General features: G+C 40.4%; 1 protein-coding gene across 2 annotated transcripts in view; it reads right to left on the minus strand.

Moving 5' to 3' along the window:
- Positions 1-1872: 1872 nt before the first annotated feature.
- Positions 1873-19955, minus strand: part of PCSK9 (proprotein convertase subtilisin/kexin type 9) — a 131455-nt gene continuing 113372 nt past the window's right edge. For both annotated transcript variants that reach the window (XM_086952693.1, XM_086952698.1), the window contains 3 exons: positions 16603-16780; positions 10039-10220; positions 1873-4802 (listed from right to left, as the gene is read on the minus strand). In XM_086952693.1, the coding sequence (XP_086808819.1) occupies positions 4602-4802; positions 10039-10220; positions 16603-16780 (561 nt within the window). In that variant the 3' untranslated portion in view covers positions 1873-4601. The remainder of the gene's footprint in view (positions 4803-10038; positions 10221-16602; positions 16781-19955) is intronic.

Here is a 19955-nt window from a genome sequence, read left to right on the forward strand (position 1 = left end):
AGCTCAAGACCTGGCTGTTCGAGCAGTAGCGGACCCCCCCCCTCCCCTAGCACCTTGAGACCCTCCGGGTGAGTAGTGCGCTATACAAATGCTTTGAGTGATTGATTGATTGATTGACAAGCCCGTCTGAGGGACAACATTATCCTTTTATTGTGAGAGGTGGCAGGCAGGTGTTTGCTGCCTCCGTATACTGAGCTTCTTCTGCCTTCTTGATGGAAAATTAGGACAAATGAAAACATTTTTAAAAAGGACAGGCACAGATAAAATAAATTATACATATGTGTCTAAATTTTAGCCTCAACAATATTTAGAAACAGTCTGGATTATCTGGTGTGCGAGTCATGGTGAATGACACTGTCTCGCAGACACAAGCTGCACAGCTCACTGTGACTTTGACGGCCTGCTCTTACCTTGCATCAGGATCACTGCCCGATGAAGGAACTTCAAAACATGTTACGCTGTGTACCCAGGACCAGAAGGAAGGCACCCCCCCAACTCCTTCACTGCGGGGTCTGGCATGCTAATAATATCTGGAGCCATCAGGTTGACCCATCTAACACCAAGTGTCTGATTTTGCCTTCTGCACATTCAGCTCTATTGTTCACCAGTGTATGTGTCTACAGGATGGACGCACTCTGGCGGACATTTATTATTTTTTTATTATTTATTTATAGAGTTTTATGTAGCGCAGACGTGACCCTCGAGGGTATCAGAGCACTTTACAATAAAAGAATATAAATGGATGAAGTGGATGAAGTGGTATGCACACAAGATCCTATGAAAACTTCAACTCCCAGCATGCTGCTGGATGGACGACAGGCACCCTATACCCTTGCTGCTTGCTTCAACATGCTTCAACATGCGGCAGTGTCAGGGGTGGGGCTCTTCTTTCCTTCCCTTGTATTGTTTTTCTTTTCCTAGTTGCCCACCACCGACCATGAAGCAATTCAGGATAGTTCAAGTAAGGAGATTGTGCCCCTATTTTGTCTTTTGCTATAGGTTGCTGCTTGCCCTTTCGACTTTAATAAAGTGCATTGAGCACAGCATGTGCTGATGTACAAAGGTTGTTTTAGTGGTAAGTCTGTAAATCTTTACTCTGCCTTCTGATAATATTCTTGCATTTTAGGAGGATAATATTCAAGATAAAAACTAGTACAACCAGCATTCCTGAAAATACAAGTATTGTCGTTGTAGTAGCCGGCCCAGACACAGCAATCATTGCTCTCTGGTGTACAAAACAAGTTCGCAGATCAATATCCCACAAGCAAACATACACATATCGAGGAAACATCAAACCACCCCACCCCAAATCACATATACTCCCATCACCAGAGACAGAATACACCTACTTACCTCAAAACCCAGAAACAATTTTGCATCAATAGCCTTGGATAACCTTGAGAATAAAGTCCTATTTCTTCGGTTCCCCCAACCTAAAGAGCCACAGGTGAAATTCGAGGACTACCGGTCACTACTACACATTGTATATTTAGCTACAAAGAGGAATATCACTTCCTCTTAATTCCAGGTTTCTGGCAATATGTGAAGGGTGGTTGTAACATCGCAATGAAAACTGAAGTATAAGAAGCTAGGAGTTGGTCAGATGGGTGTCCTGCAAGTGCCAGAGGTAGAACACTTCTAGATAATCACAAATATTATTTCTTATCCTTCTTTCTAGGATGCCCACTTTAGCAATATTAAAAAATAGCCCAATTAAATTACTACTAATAGTACTTATTCCCATAACAAACTGCAGTTGGAATTGTGGCCCTAGTTAGCAAACATCTCGCCCTGTTTTTCTGTTTCATCATCGGACAGTATTACAGCCGTTCCTCTTCAACATGATGGAAAGAGTAAACCAGTGCCAATACAAAAGGGGTTGTAGTGTATTTATTCCAAAATATTTAACTGCCGTACAAAATGTGATGTATACAAAACTCAGAATAAATAGCTTCAAGATAAAAAAAGTAATACACAATCAGACTTTAAAAAAAGAAATAAAAAATTTTCACACGCAACATGCTGCATAAGCTTTGTGTTCCAAACCTATGCTTCACACACACTCCAATTGATCACGAACGTTGTTAGCCATTTTTTTCAGCACATAATACATTTTGCGAGGATAACAATATGTTGTGCAATGGCTTAACAAAGGCTTATGGTCCCCAGGAACAAGTTACCGGAAAAAGAGCTAAGATGTCATTTCATTCATTCATCTACTTTATCTACCATTCAGTGTTTTACTGATCGAATAGCTTTCAGAGCCCAGAAAGACAAATCACCACCAAACCACCAAAGGCATAATAAGCAGATCATGGCAATTAAGACATTCTAAAAAAAAGTACAAACAAAATGGCAAAGAAGTCATTACAACCTGCCTATTGAAAGCAGTACAGAGGTTCTTTCCTGCACATTCAGTTCAAATGTACCATAGCGGCGCCAAGACTATAAAGCATTCATTTTGCCTTAAAATAAGTTAACAACAGCAAAAATCAATGTTGTTCAACTGTCTGCTACAGTCCCACATACAGTAGACTAGTGCCTCAAAACTGTTGATTTCCCGGGCAGTGGTCTTGAGGGAGACTGCATATGGAGCCTGGCAGTCGGACATTGTGTGATGCCTATGCAGCATTTAGGGGCCTGATACATAAAACGTCCACAATTCACAAAATCATAGGCGTTGCGATCACAAATAGCACTGCCACAATATACTAAACATGAGGAAGGCTTTTTTTAACTCAAACATCTTTTGTGACACATTCTGTATCAAAAATAGTATGGGCATAAAATGGGCATTATGTATCAATGGTTTGAGAATGCCACTGCGTTTGAAAATATTGATCAGTTATTGACACTCAACCTGGGGTACTGGGGTAGCTCCACCATTTGAGCGGAGGAGAGTTCCCCCACAAACCAGAGAGCTGAAAAATAAAGTTTATTTATTACCATTTTATTTTTCAGCAACCCGTCCTCATGGTGGCATAGCAAGAGGTAGCAGGGGGCGGTCCTCCCGGGCGGTACGAGTTTTGGGGGCGGCAGGTGAGGTCAATTTATTTATTCATCTATTTATTTATTTTTGCCCCACCATCCTGGGTACAAACCAGCCACCAATTGAGGGGGAAGTGCTGCCCATGGGATAGCTTCTGCTTTTGAAATAGTGACGGGTGCCTTGAGGGGAGAATGCCCTCAATGTTATCCCTCCCAAGTGAGCATTTTTATTTAAAAGCATCCATGGTCTCTTGAAGGGATACTGGCTGTTTTAAAAAACTGTTCATAAAGAACAGAGGCCTGCGGTCTTCCTTAGGCTTTCATCCCTCAGTTCGTATGGGATAGAAAAATGTCTCCTGCATCATTAATATTCACAAGGCAGGAGGGTTTGTAATCTAGATTGGTTTGTACATAAGTCACATCACAAAATGAAGCCCTGTTTACAGGCAACTCAGTGCGCAATCAGCACAGTCAGGTTGTGCGAACCGGGTATAGTACATCAGCAACTTCGTTTCTAATTGGACAAGGACTACATTAAAAAGTGGGAGTCATTACAATTTTAGACAAACCTGCCAAATACGTTCCTTGGGACACGCGAGTGTACGTGGTGAACCGTGTATGTACTAATATCATCCTGAGAGGATGGCTTGATGTAACAACAGCTGCCACATCAAAGGATCCTTCTCTTTAGAGGTGAGGAAACAAAAACAGTGCAGTTTCTTTGCAAGCTTCCTCTGCCCCCTCCAGCTGTCACATCTGTATTGTGCTTGGCTATCGCATATTGGCTGCACGTGGGTTTTAGATATTTTCTTTGCAATTCTTCGGTGACAGAACCAGCAATAGGAAATGTACTGGTTACTAAACTATGCAACTCATTAGCTATTACATTCGCTTTTGCCTGTGTCTGCAGAAAAAAACATCTTATTTTTAATACACTAGAATAGAAATTATGTTTTAACCATTTCATGAGCCAACATTTTCTAGGAGGTGGCATATGAGTGTTCCCAGTGCATAATAAGATAATGACAAACTATATATGAAACTGGAAAGGTAAAGATGTTGTGGTTATTTTGGACTGCAAAGATAAAACCTGGTGGAGGTTTGTTGGAATATTGTATACATGCATTATCAAGAGTTATGATGTCTGCCCACTCTCTATTTTACTGACGAGGTATCAAACAATTCCACCAGCCTTGGAGGCGGCTCTTTGGTAGGGAATGTTTAACAGGTGTTGTTGATCTGGAAATCCGCCACTTCTGCCTCCATATACCTCAATTCACCTCTACTTTGAGTGCTTCTTAAAAACATTGATATAGTGGTAAAGTCCTACTTAAAAAGCAGAAAGCCTACACAATGTTGCTTTGGCGAAAAGCTCTAGCACTAATAGGAAAGTAATCAATCCATACTAAAGAGCAATGTTCATATACAAAAATGGACATTAGCCAAAAGTGCCAGCCTGTCAGTTAACAGGAGGATTGAGTTCTCTGGATGGACTAAGGGCAGGATAGAAAGCATATATAGTTGTTTCTTTTGCATGCTTGTGAAACGGGTAGGTCTTGAGAATGTCATTTGAGTTTCAGTGCAAGAGGATGAAGTTTCAGGGCATCCGATGATCATTTGTAGTTGGTATTGTGCTTGTCATTGTCCAGGTGCTTGCTTCTGCAACAGACTGCTATCGCTGCGGCTCCCTTGCCTCCTTTTGCATTTACCACGAAACACGTGTTGTCAACAGCGTAAGCTCCCAGAGTCCCAGAACCTCGTGAATAAGCGCTGCAGCCAGTCAGGGTCCAGCCACCATCGCAAGAGACGCTCACCTAGAATCAGAACAATAAAACCTGTTTAGTTATGCACACCTGGGAAAGTTCCTTCCCATTTGCTAATGAAGACTTACTTATAAAGTCCAGGCCAACGTACATAATGAGAGCGATATTTGACAAGCGGTCTACCACGGTCATAATCAGTGCTTTAAATGGAAATATAGAAGTGCAGGTACTCACTATTCGGAGTAACTGTTTGCTCCCAGGAAGTGCTGGTAAATGTATTGCGGCTGTGCTGAGATGTGCAGGTACTTTCTCTTAGAAGTTAAAAAGTACAGGTACTCAGTACCGGACAATACCTGCCCATTTAAAGCACTGGTCTTAGTGTTGTATTTACATTGTTAACAATACCCTGTGATGTGAGTAAACATAGGACACTACCATCATTGAAAATGTGAAATTAGACTAGAAACATGAACGCAAATCCTAGATCAACACTATTTATAGGTACTAATCAAAAGGCATATGCACATGTGCTGTAGTGTGTAATCGTGCAGATGTCCAGACAAAGACCTTTATCACATGGCATTGATTGTATACCATCATGGGACTTCGAAAGCCTATGCATCTTAACATTTTAGCATACAATTTTAGGTTAAAACTGGACAAGACATCCGAACAGTGCACTGGATTGCTATTTAAGAATTGAAGCTTGATAGACTATAAATGTAGAAGGCAGAACGGATTAGTATTCTCTCCCAGGTGTAGTGACACATCCGAAGATTACTTTTTATCCACAGGATCTGTGAACGACTGTCTGGATGCCTAAAATGTGAAATCAAAATAAACAAGACCTCGCATGGAATTTCTTAATTCTTTTTAACACTAGTTCAATTAAAGTAACACTCAGTTGATTGAACAGTTTAGACATTCATTACAATGTTCTCGGGTCAAGTCAAATACATTTTGCATAAATACATTATTATACACACACACAGAGCCATATAGGACTCAATGCTTTCTATTGTGCATGTGACCCTGTCACCTGTGACTCAATCTGTGCAATCTAAAAACATCTGGATTCACATTCGTATGGGCCAGTTCCACAATTATTCATGTAAAAAAAGGAAAGGAAGCTGGAGAGAGAGAGAAAGATTTCCAACAAGGTCTCTGAGAAATATTCTTGTGTATTTAGGGAAACTATCCAAATTTCTGATACATATCCCGAGGGAAGGCTATTGGCTGCATGATTCAGGAAAATAAACAAAAAATAGTTTTCTATGTTTAAATTGGCCTGCTTTTCAGAACCCAAGATGGAAATCCAATTATTTGCCTTGGGGTAAATATTGACACGTTTTGAACCTAGCTCAGTGGAGGGTCTCATCAGGACTTGGAACTGGGTTCCTTCACGTTAGTTAATGGAATGCACAGGGTGAAAGAAGCTGAAATCATGAGCAAACCTGGACGCTGCGAGTATGACTCAAGGGACACAGGACGCTCTTTCACAATGTTTTTGCCTCTGCCGGAAGATGTTCATGAGGTAGTGCCCATTTCTTAACTCTCTTTTTCTGCTGATTTTACAGTCCTCACATTGATGCAGTGACTGATCAAACAGTGTCTTGTCAGGCTGCCGGCTGGGAGGACTCCAATGTAAAAATAGCTACTTTATAACCTTTATCCATACTAATATAATAGAGAGCCCAAACCTTTGAGGCGGGTAATATCAGGAACCACAGCACCAATCACAACACCCAATACAGCGTTGGAAAGGGCAGTTGCAGCAGAAGGACATAGGCTATGCAGACGCCCACCATATACATTTAAAAGGTAAAAGAACCGTGCCAGCAAAGTAGTCCCTTGTGGGCGTGTCTGCGTTGTGCTGTGGGCGTGTGCTGGGGCGTGACAAAAGCTGGGGGCGGGTGGTACGTTCCGCCCTTCATGCCATGTCTCATATCGTGTGCTAATCCCACCCTGCTCCCTTTAAATACCCTGCACCCCATAATCATAACCCACCCTTACTCATTAAAATACCCCAACACCCTTAAACACTAACCCATCTTAACTCTATAAATATACCCTGTACCCCAAAACCCAAACCTAGCCCTGAACCCTAAAAATACCCCTGTACCTCAAAAACCAAACCTACCCCTGAACCCTAAAAATACCCCTGTACCCCAAAACCCAAACCTAGCCCTGAACCCTAAAAATACCACTGTACCCCAAAACCCAAACCTAGCCCTGAACCCTAAAAATACCACTGTACCCCAAAACCCAAACCTACCCCTGAACCCTAAAATACCCCTGTACCCCAAAACTGAAACCTAGCCCTGAACCCTTAAAATACCCCGGTACCCCAAAACCCAAACCTACCACTTAACCCTAAAACTACCCCTGTACCCCATAACCCAAAACTATATCTGAATCCTTAAAATACCCAAACACCCCAAAACATATACCTCAGTACCCCAAAACATATACCCCTATACCCATACTTAACTTATCCAAACATTTTAAAAAAACATGCTTTTAACAGTCATGCCTTTACAACAAATTTCGTTGTAAATGTATGCGTGGTAAAAGCATATAAAATGTAATGCCTTGCGTTATAATGGCATTGCGGAGTCATGGTACTTTCGTAATGAAAGTATGCGGAGTGATGGTATGCGGAAAAAAAGTTGCGGAATAATGGGTGTTTACCCTCCCCCGGTAAGTACATTGGTGGAACGGCGGCCCACATCTCCAGCAACATACTTTTTTCACCACCCATTTGAAAAATGCACAGGTCTCTCTCATTGATGGCCAGCACCGACATACACTTTTAGACACACCTCCCGCCACAAGTTCTAGAATTGCGAACTTTAGAGCTGGGGAGCTACGTTCGAATCTCGGCATCAGCTCAACATCTTGTGATTCCAGGCAAATCGCTTTGTCTCCCCGTGCCTACCACAAATGAATGTGTTCTTCTGTAATGTAAATTGTGCTCATGCCATGTTGTCGAGTTCGCGCTATATAATATTGCAAAGAAAAATAAAGTAGGGAAACTCGAGTTCACACACTACTGAACGCGCACTCTTAAGTGCATCAGCAGTGCACTGTGAATCGGAGTGTTTCACAGGCCTGTCACAGATAAGAAATGCTATCAAAACGAAATCCTACAAAACAATATACTACTGGCCGGCAGCAATTCATACCCGGACAACGTCGGGACGGGCTGCTAGTATATAATACAAGTGAGGCACATTTAAGCCTTTTAATTGTGGAATGTAGTGGCAAGCATGTATTGCCATAAGGTGAGAAAGGAAATCACTGCACATTTATTTTCCATTGTGTGCTCGCATGGCTAAAGTCAATCTGATTTATTGATGGTCTCTTTTTAATAATTTTTTGTAAAAATTAAAATTGACATAATTTAGCCACATAAATAAGAAAATTGTATTGTTATGCATCTTGGAATCACATTGTTTTCCATTACCTTTCTGAAGTCTGAAGGTGCTGCAACAACTGCCACATCCCTAGTTCCAGCACCCCTCTTCACTTTCTCAGAGTCACTCTAAGATTCCGATAGTGAAAGCCATGACAATAGCCTACATTAAAATTGACAGAGTTGTCTAATGGCTAGTGTTGCACATTACAGTAGGCTGTGTTTGGGAAAGCATCTTGTGAAGCTGTCGGCTGGGAGTACTCACAGCCATCAGCTTCACAAGACACTGTTTGATCTGCGACCTCAGCGTGAGGGAGAGCCCGTGTCTCTAAAGTCATATCGGCAGTTTCCAAGTTTGCACATGATTCCAGTTTCGTTCAGCCTGTGGATTCCATTCACCAAAGTAATGGTACCCGGTTCTAAGTCCTGAGGAGACCCTCCAGAGTTAGTGTTGAAACGTGTCAACATTTGCCCCAAGGCAAATAATGGGTTTTCCAACTTTGGAGCAGGAAGAAGTGCAATTCAAACATAGGAAATGTTTTTTTGTTGCTCTTTTTGAATCGTGCACCCAATAGTCCCCCCTTGAAATGAGTATCAGAAATTTGGACGGTTTCCCTAAATATAAAAGACCATTTCTTAAAAACCTATCTGGTAACCTTTCTCATTCTACCATCTTTCCCATGATTTTTTCACAGGAATAATTGTGAAACTGGATAAGAATGTGAGTACAAAGGTTTTTTAAATTGCACAGACTGATTCACAGGCGACAGGTCACATGCATAATGAAAAGCATTGAATCATAGATTTATCTGGGTATGTAGATAATAAGGTATACATGTGAAATATATTTAAAGTGGCCCAAGAACTTACTAATAAATGTTTATATTGATCAATCAAGTGAGTTTTCTTTTGATAGGACTTGTCTAAAAAAAAATTAAGAATTTCCATGCAAGGCCTTCTTGTTTCGTTTTCTCATTGGGATCCAACCCCCTGTGTGTCAAGGACCCTACCCCTCACGAAAGAGTGCTATATTCTGGTTTTGGAAAAAAACACCCCCGGAAGATTCCACAAGACACTTAGATCAAAGAAGTGTAAAGATTTTAGCCAGTGGAATAATTGGGTGTAACAACAACATGAACTATGTACATTCATTAAAAGCTCTATAAGATGAATACGAAACGAAAGCATATACTGTAAAATAATGTTGACATTTGAATAAAAGAAACAAAGAATTTTGAAGAACTCGGTGCTACTTTATAATGCATCTACCAACATATACATTTATAAGTGACATGCTTTTATACGAAGTAGCAATGGGGTGAAGTTATTGCACCAGAGAGGAGTTTGCTGTGTATGTAATTTGGCCCTTTATAAAAATGATTTTCTCGCAGTGAATTTTACCACATCCTAACACTGTTCTTCTGGTCAGATCCCATAGACAACTTGGAGATACCCCATTCTCGTGGTAGAACACTGTGACTGGGTTCAGTAAAGAACAGCAGCGTGTGCTAAGTAAAATATTCTGCCTTAACCACATGGCTGCTGCGGGGATTTTCACGCTGTGCTGAATATTCATATTTTACATGTTTCATGACGAGCTCAGCTCGTCATCAGCACACGACACCCGTGGGTGATGACGAGCTGAGCTCGTCATCAGCATCGAAAGGGTTAAGTACTGTAGAAAGTGGCCTTGCATGGAAGGACATGCTAAAACAAATAACGTAATGGAACACACATGAAAAGTGATGAAATGTACATTTAATACTATCTTTGTAATGATTTTGCTAAGAACTATGTAAGTTATGGCAGTGTGCGCATAGAGAAATATATAAACGGTTAAAAAGGATTTAGAATATTCACTACTCGCTTTACCTTTTCTGTGAATCCTACTGGAGTATGCTCCTTGACGTGGCATTCAATACTGGGAGCATGGCAACAGGATGCATGTGAGGTCACATCACTTTTCCCCACACATAAGTCTATCTCATCTTGTTTGCTTACAACAGGCCGTACATTGTCACTGAAAGGGGCCGAAAGCGAATGGGAACTGCAGCCTGTATCAAATGGAATGCAGACCGAAGTTATTAAATAGAAAACACAAAAGAAACCAACATACTCTGCCACTCAGTGGAGTAAAATATCATCACAAAACAGCAAGCATAAAAGAAAGACTTCGGCTACAAACATACAAAAAAAAAGAGAAGCTTTACATCGTTTAAAAATCTAAAGCTGGGGGGGAGTGGTCTCGAGCTGGACCTACTATGAGCTGTGCTCCGCTACATCGTGGAACTCAGTAATTGTTTAAAAGCCGTAAATTCCACCGCCGAGCAAAGCGGTTGCGCTTTAGATGTTCCTGAACCACAGAGGCATCGTTTGAAGCCGTCCTTCACTCTCTCGAGCTCTTGCCTGAGCATATTAAGAAGACTATAACCTCCTCGTCTCTCCCACACGAGTGGCCGCCATTTTGGGCATGGCACTCGATTTCTTTGAATGCCTTCTAAGGTAAAACCAGCTGGTTAATATGTAGCGCTGGGCAACGTTTTTTTTTTTTCTTTTACTACAATTTTTGCTCTCATCTCTTCACAAACTCTATCCTGATGAAATAATAACCTTTTGCTGCAAACTGGACTATTGTTACATGCTTTTTTGGAGCTACTCATCTCCTGCTGTTCCCTCATAATTGCGCATGTATAATTCTGCTCAGATGACGTCCACAGTTTGGCTTTTATTGATGTGTGGTAGTCTTGAGAGCACATTTTTTGAGGGGTCAACTAGTATATTCGTCTGAGTGTTTTAAAACCAGTGTGTTAATATGTAGCGCTTGGCAACGTTTTTTCTTTTTCTTTTACTACAATTTTTGCTCTCATCTCTTCGCAAACCCTATCCTGCCAATATACTGACCTATTGCTGCAAACTGGACTATTTTTACATGCTTCTTTGGAGCTACTCATCTCCTGCTGTTCCCTCATAATTGCGTATGAATAATTCTGCTCAGATGACGTCCACAGTTTGACTTTCATTGATGTTTGGTCATCTGGAGCGACTTTTTTGAGGGGTCAACTACAATTTTCCTCTGAGTGTTTTTTTTTATTTTTTAAAAACAACTCCTGTCTGCTTTCAATTTCCATCGGAGAAGCTCAATTTATTCTTTTCCTATATATGGGCATATGGAGGTCTCCATTGAAAGTGAATTTTCATCCTTCTCGACGTTCCATGATGGCCAGTGACAATTCACCTCACGTCAAAGCTCATTGATCTTCTTCTAGAACCTTCACTGAATATCCAAAGTGCTCATCATTTGGGTCATCTTCAGCCAAATTCTGTACGACCTAGAGGAATTATAATGCTATTTTTGGACTTCACAGACCTTATGCGTGTCCTACAGGCGGCTAAGGTGAATCGTCGTCTTGTTTGGGCTGGCCACACCATTTTTCCTCTCTCAGGATATCTCCAATGCTACTAATGCCAGAAGGAAGACATTTCTTGCTCTTCGTTCTCAGATGAGACAGTTAAACATTCGTTATGGAATTTTGCATCCCTGCTTATGTAAAATTACTTATAATGGCTCTTCTCGCTCTTTTGATGATCCTGCTAAATTGAAGTCTTTCTTGCTCACTTCTAGCTCTATGGATAGTTCTACTCAACGTCTTTAGCTTCTCTCCTTTATTTCCCTCTAATAGATTTCCTATGGCTGTTCCTATGATTATTCCTTAAATTGCTCCTTTGCTGCTTCATCTGTTCTAAGCGCAGTTACGCCCCATGCTCACTTTGTTTACTCTGTTTCTTAGATCTGGATATCTTTCCTTGATCTATCTTTTCTTCTTTGTATTTTTTTCTTTCTTCATTCTTTCCTGTTTATTCTTTCTCTTTAACAATATGTTGCTTGATGCATGTGCCTATTGTTGTTATTTGTTGTTCTACATTTTGTTTTCGGGATTTATTTAATAAGTGGTGTCTTTCTGCTTTCAGCTGTTCTCCTAAAGTGTATCATCACCATTCATGTATTACTCTCCCCTCCCTCCATTATGTGTATCGTTGTCACATGAAATGTTCGTGGTCTTGGAAACCCCGTCAAAAGACAAAAGGTACTCTCTCATTTGTCTAAATTGAATTCTCATGTTTCGTTTATTCAGGTAATGCATTGTAATGATATAGAGTCACTTAAATTGAAGAGACAATGGGTGGGTAAAAGTGTTTATTCTCCAGCCTTTAATCGAAAAGGTGGTGTTGCTATATTATTTAATAAATGGTTGCAAGTACAGATTTTATCTACGCAATGTGATAGTGATGGACGCTGAGTAATGGCTCAGGTTGTTATACAAAATAAAGAACTTGTCTTATTGAATATCTACGGCCCTGTTAAGCCAGATCCTGACTTTTGGAACAGCATTAAAATGTTACTCTCCTCTATTGATGGCCCAAATGTTATTGTTGCTGGAGATTTTAACCAATGGTTGGATCCTTTCTTTGATAGACAATCCAAATGTAAATTCAGTCCTGATAAAACCCATAAATCTTTCCAATCTGCCATTACCTCTCATTCATTATATGATGATTGGAGGACATGTAACCCTGATACCCTGGAGTTTACTTTTTATTCTAATGTTCATCATACTCGTCGTAGAATTGATTATATTTTGGTTAGTAAACCCTCTATTAAATCCTCTAAGATTGGATCTATTTTTATTTCTGATCATGCACTTGTTTTTTCTGTTCTTGATCTTTCCTTGAGTCCTCCAAAAGTTGGCCATTGGAAGCTTAATAATTTTTTGCAATCTGACAATGCTAATGTAACCGCAGCTACTACTTTTATTAATTAATTTTTTTATATTAATATTTCTTTGGACACCTCCGGTACTAATACTTAGGATGCCTTTAAGGCCTCCTTCCTTGCCTTTCCTATTTCATACTCAGCAAAAATGAAGAGAATTGCTAAGGCCAAGTATGCAATTATACTACAACAACTCAAAATGCTGGAACATAATTACTTTACTTCAGGAACTTCCTCTGTCCTCCATGAACTAAGGCCAAATCTGCTCTTAACAAACTTGGCACAATTGATGCATGTAATGTTCTTCTTAAAATCATGGTATAATGGAGGGCAAAATAAAGCTGGTAAGATGCTGGCCAACTACTTAAAATTTAAATCTGAACGTAAAAATGTTGGCCCTATTCTTAATGATTCTACTAATATCCTAGCATCCTCTGATGAAGAAATTGTACACTGATGATACGAATCGCTCCACTCAAAATTTACACTCCTTTTTTTCGGGCCTCCCTAAACCCCCTTTGCTTCCTGATAAATTTGAATTACTAGAAAGAAAGGTCACTCCTCAGGCGATAATGGAAGCCATTAAATCCATAAAACAATCGAAAGCACCAGGTCCTGATGGTCTCTCTGTTGAATTTTTTCCCACTTTTTCATCTATTTTTCTTCCCAAACTCCTGACCATTTTTTAACTCATTTATTGCTAATTCCAAAGCTTCTGGGTCCTTCATGGAAGCCTTGCTTATTCTTATTTCCAAGCCCCTCTGTAAAAACTATTGCCCCATTTCATTAATCAATTATGACTGTGAGATTTTTGCTAAAATCCTTGCCTCCCAACTTGAGAATATCATCCCACTATTGGTTAAGACAGATCAAGCTGGTTTTGTTAAGGGCAAGTATAAATCTCCACTTGCAGCATTGTCCTTAGATGCAAAAAAAGCTTTTGACCATATAAACTGGGCATTCATGTTCAATACACTTGAATGGTTTGGGTTTGGTCCAACTTTTATTTCTAATGTTAAATTGCTTTATTCTTTTCCTCATGCTAGTATTTTTGTGAATAACCATTTTTCTAAATCTTTTCCATTATATAGAGGTACACGCCAAGGTTGTCCTCTTTCACCCTTGTTATATGTTTTATGTCTTGAACCTTTCCTTGAAAGTATTTGAGTTAATTCACGTATTTCTGGCTTTACACATAATGCTATAGAAACTAAGTTGTCAGCATACACTGATGATATATTAGTGTATATGTCTGATCCCAATTCTTTCCTCCCTACTTTTTTGGATGAGGTTCAGTTGTATTCCAGTATTTCTGGATATAAGTTGAACTTTTCTAAGACAGAAGTCTTACCCTTGAACTCTATTTGCTACCCATATATGTTTAATAATACTAATTTCACCTGGTGTTCCACAAAAATCAAATATCTTATCTGCCACCATTAGTTATACGTTTAATATCCTAACAACCAAAATACAGTCACTCCTTCTTTCCTGGTCCCCTCTTCATTCGTCATGGTGGGGTAGATTAGACACTATTAAAATGATGATTGTGCTGCATGTCCTCTATGCATTATCCATGTTACCTTTTCAGATTCCTGTTTCATATTTTTCACAGATTAATTCTATTTGTACAAAGTTTTTATGGAATAACAAACACCTCCGTATAGCTCTTACGTAACTCAAACGTCCCAAAACAGAAGGTGTTGTACGCTTTCCTAATTTTAAATCCTTTCATTCTGCATTTTTAATTCGTCAATTTTTTGCCTTAACTTATGACTTTGCGGATATCCCTATCCCTCGTTGGATTGTGTTTGAGCGTTCCCTATTAAAAGATTCTTCTTTTCAAAATATAATATATATTTCTAATTGTACCTTCATGTTAGATAATCAATTTTTAAAATACTCTTGTCACTTATTATATAATAATTTTTCCAATGGTTTAGATTCATATCAATCTTTTTTGTCTTCCACTATTTGTTATAATAAATGTATCAAATATAAACGGAAATCATTTTAATATAAACACTGGAAGGAGAAGGAAATCATTTTTACTCATCAATTAATCCATAATAACTCTGTTACCCCCTTCCATGACCTACAAATACATTATAATTTACCTGATTCATTGTTTAATAAATATTTTTTAATATCCACAGCTTTGCAGTCTTATTTATCTTCCAAAAGTTTCCCCTTAGCTTCTCCCTCACTCATTCCACCCTCACCTTTATATAGTATTTCCCATGACCATAGACCTAAGGCTGCTTTTATTTATAAGATGCTGTTATCACCTATTACTGAACGACCTAAATCCCATATTGAATTACTTTGGGAAGCAGATTCATCTTTATCACTTCCTATTTCTTCTAGGGATTAATTATGGCTCAAGTTATTTAAAACTTCTATTGACGCTCGTATCACTCAATCCCTATACTTTATTTATAACAGAGCTGTTATTACCCTTGTTGGTATATCCAAGTTTTCCCCTACTTTCTCGTCCCTATGTGGGTTCTGTTCTAAATCCAATGGGACTTTAATTCATCAACTTTACAATTGTTCTAATGTAATGAAGTTTTGGCAATCTGTTTGGTCTAAATGTATGAAAATATTTCATTGTAATAGTCCATTATCCATACAAAATGTTTTTCTCATTTCCGCCTCACCTGATTTTGATGTTTCTAATCATATTTCTTTGCTGTTTGACTTATTTATCGCTCTAGCATTTAAAGTAATTTTGTCATGTTGGAAAGATAACTCTAAAGTAACTTGGTGGAAATATATTTGTGATCAACATAGAATTGCTACTGTTTCTTCTATTACTCTTTCTCAGAAAATTAAATCTGACTTAATTTGGCTATCTTTTACTTCTTATCTATCTATACATGCATCTTAAATTCCTACTTTCTCTTAATCTCTTCTTTCTTTTTTTCTTTCTCTTCTTTCTTTTATTTTCCTTTCTTCTCTTCTTTTCTATCTCTTTCTATCCTCTTATTTTCTTTTTCTTCACTTTTTTATCTTTTCCTCTTTTGAATTATTTGCTCATGATTTTCTCATATATATTAATAGATATATTTAATTCATATTGTGTTCATTGGATTAATAATGTATTTCTTTTCCTGAAATCTTAATAAAAAATTATTAAACAAAAATAAATCTAAAGCCGATATTTCCCGCCTTATCACTACATACTTCAAACAGAAAATATAAGAATACAGTACTTTAAAACGGGCTCTAGAACTTCCTTAGTGATTTCTGACTGAGAAATAAAGGAAACAAAAACAGGAGATTCTATTTAAGTATCGTGTCCGGTCCCTTGCAGAGTCTTAAAACAAGAACCAACATTTTCGGTATTAGTCCTTTGGAAAGGTGGAAATCTTATCCCTTGCTCCCTGACTTAAGCAGCTGCAGTCAAGAATCGGGACAGTTTAGGAAATGGCAGAGGTCCCTGTCCTGTGAAATAAGTAAGAGAGGTGACCCACTGGCAACCACTAGCACAAATTAAGTACTGCTTTTAATTAACTATCAGGTCCTTTTGCAGATACATTGTCATATGACAAAAGTTACTAAATGCTGTCACAAAACAAATACAATTTACAGTAATGACAAACTATTAGAATAGACTCTCAAACACTGTCATCAAAGCTATTAATGTAAAGCTAACATCTTACCTGTCAAAATGTGTTCATCTTTTGAGCAGCTAACAGTCACCCCAGTACCATCTTCAGATGGAGAACTGGAAGCAATATGACACTCAGCTTTTGGCCAAACACAACATCTCGCAATGGCATAGACTCCATCACCACCGAAAGCATTGTGTGCCACACACTGCTTCTTGCCTTCATGAACCTATAATTTTAGAAAAATTATGATAATAAAATAATATCCACACAATATCCACACAATAATGTAAGAGTGTTTGGAGTGGACCATGTGGCAGCTTTACAAATACCTGCTATGGGTATATTCCCTAGAAAGGGCATTGTAGCCACCTGTTTATGGGTGCAGTCTGGCTTGGGTCAGGAACGTAGGGTTCTATATATGTTTGTGTAACAGGTTTTGATGCATTTGACAATCCACCTGGCAATCCCCACTTTAGACGTGACATGACCTTTATAAGACTGTGCAAATGCCACAAACAGTTGTCGTGTTTTGTGGAAGGATTTGGTTCTATCAATGTAGTGAAAAGCATGCTTCAGGCCAACTATGTGAAGTGCCCTTCCAACTACTGAGTCTGGATGTGGAAAGAAAACTGGGAGCTGGATGGTCTGGTTAAGATGGAATGAAGAGACCATCTTCAGTAAGCATATGAAGAACCACCCTGTCCTGATGTACTTGGAAGAAAGATTCCTGCAATGTGAGGGCCTGTAGTTTACTAATACGTCTCAGAGACGTTATAGCTACCAGCAAAACAACCTTCCAAGAGAAAAAGTGCAAATGGCATGAATGCAGTGGCTGAAAAGTGGGTCCCATAAGTCTGGTGAGGACAACATTAAGATTCCAGACTGGTGCTAGGAGTACACTTGGTGGAATGGCATGCTTCAGGCCTCCATAAAAGCTTTAATTATATATGTTTTGCACAGATGCAGCAATGGCAGCTAAATGTAGCCAGATTGATGTGTAGGCTAACCCTAACTTTTGTAAGTGCAAGAGGTAGCACATAATGCCTTGCACCATAGGCATAAGAGGGTTTATATGCCTTGGAGTTCAGCAGTAGACAAAACGCTTCCACTTAACAGCATAGCAGGTGTGTGTAGGGGGCCTATGCGATTTCCTACGTATGTCCATGCCCTCTTGAAGTGTTTGATATGGAGTTCCCTTTCATGAGATGGCCACAGACCCTGGACTGTCATGTCGTAGAGGTGTGCTCCCCAGCCATCTAGAGATGCATCCATGGTGATGGTCGCTTGTGAAACTGGGTCTGCAAAGGACCTGTCCTGCAGCAGATTGTTGCAATGGGTGCTGGCCCTTACCAACACTAAATCTTTCAACTGGCCATAAGATTATGGCTTGAGAGGCATTCCTGAAGCAGGTGCATATGTAGTCTGGAATGAGGTACTTTAGCAAAGCATGAAGCCATCATTCCCAGAAGGCCCATTACCGTGTGAACTGAAAGTGAACAGAGTAGCTGAAAAAGAAAAAGAGAAGCTGCTGGAATGCTCGCACCCTTTGGGGGCTGCGGAAGGCTTTGCTCACTACAGAGTTGAGTACTGACTCTGAGAAGGGTTGAATTCTATAAGCGGCTCCGAGTGTGACTTTGTGGTGCTGACTGAAAACACCAGGCTGAGTGTGGATTAGGCATTCCTGTCTGCTTTAGCTCTTGATCACCCAATCATTGAGTAAGGGGAAGACGTGGGTCTCTACTCTCTTGAGGTGAGCAGCTACCACCACTAAAAACTTGGTAAAGACCATTAGGGTCATGGTGATACTAAGGGATACTGATCATGAGATCCTGAAGGTGCACTCCATCTCCTCCCAATGGGCTCTGTCGTAGCAAGAAAGGAGGCCTACAGAATCGTCAATGCACCAGTATGTGGCCAAACTTTCTGTTACTCTTTTCCCCACAGCATCGATCCACTTGCTCTCCTTGTCAGGAGGCGGAGCATTTCTTGTTGCCTGGGGTGCTATCATTTGCCCACAAATCATAACCACTAAGGAATCCGGTGGGACATGCCCCGAATGTAGAGCGGGTCAGAAGGTGCCAGCTTATATTTCTTTTTGTATCACCATACAAGCTTTCACTGACTCCTGTTCTCATGATCGGATTTGATCATCCTTTGAGTATTGTGAGGTTCTGGACAGAGAGCGCTGTCTTTGAATGCGTTTCTACTAGGACGCCTCTGGGTGGCATATATTTCTACTTTATGGTAGGCAGCTGCACACTGAATGACGTTGTGGTACTCCAAGGTGTCATCTAGTGGGGTGGAGGCCCTGACTGGGACATGTTCTAGGTCAGGGTCTGTCTGAGGGCCTGGATCCTAATTCTCAAACGAACCCTCTGATATACCCGGATAAAGTTCCCAGCAGGGGAATAAGGGCTAAGACTGCTAGTAACGGAGTATGACTCTAGGGTCCCCTATGGCGAAGTCATAGGAGGTGAGGGAGGTGGTGGTGATGGAGGTGGTAATGGGTAAGGAGGAGGAAGAGCAGAGGCTTCATCTCTGAGCCTTTTGGCAGGCAAGAGTGGCACAGTGATCAAAGGACTTTAGCAGTACAGGCTGGGTGATCGAAGGAGTGCAGTGGTATTGCCTGGGTGATTGCATGGGAACAAGGGCAGATGGCAGGTCCTCATCGAAGGCAAGCCTACGTTTATTAGGCAGGGTCTTTTCCAAGGCAGAGATCTGGGTAAGGGAGTATAATGATCTTCCTCTGCCTTCCATCAAGCTTCTGCTGCAGCTTCTCGAGGATGGGGCGTTCCTCGACGTCAAGAGTGGATCTTAGATCCAAAAGTTACTTCGGTGTTGATGACTTTCAGCCTCAATGAAGAAGCCAGCTTTGAAGGTTCATTGTCCACAGGCTCGAGGGCGGCCAAGGGTCATGGCTCCTGGAAGGGTCTTTTCTCAGTTCTGATGCCTTGCTTTGGTGTCAACCAGCACTGGAGTGTGATGTCACACCTGAACATGGGAACGCGGCTTAGCTAAAATGTGCGCCCGTTTGTGAAGTTTAAGAGCTGTCTTCAAGCATGGACTGGCTGACCGAGATAGATGGAGTGTCCTCTGGAGCCATCTCTTCTTCCTCCATGAGTTCCTCTTTAACTGACTCCAATATGTCGGTGTTGATGAACTGAGGACTTGACTGGTGTACAGGAAGATCATGGCTCTGGCTCATGGATCGTGGCTCACCCAATGCTTCCTCCTCTTCCTCAGTGCTGAGGAGATCGGTCTCATCAAAGATATCCGCCGTTTCTGCAGAGGATTTGGCCATCCCGCTGTGGGCCCACCATTGGTCTCAGCGCTGGTGCAAAGTTTTCTTACTGCAAAAAGCTGTACAACAGTCGCAATGGCTCTGATCATGGCTACGTCAA

The sequence above is a fragment of the Lissotriton vulgaris genome, chromosome 1_1 (assembly GCF_964263255.1).
Source record: "Lissotriton vulgaris chromosome 1_1, aLisVul1.2, whole genome shotgun sequence".
NCBI classification, from domain to species: Eukaryota; Metazoa; Chordata; class Amphibia; order Caudata; family Salamandridae; genus Lissotriton; species Lissotriton vulgaris.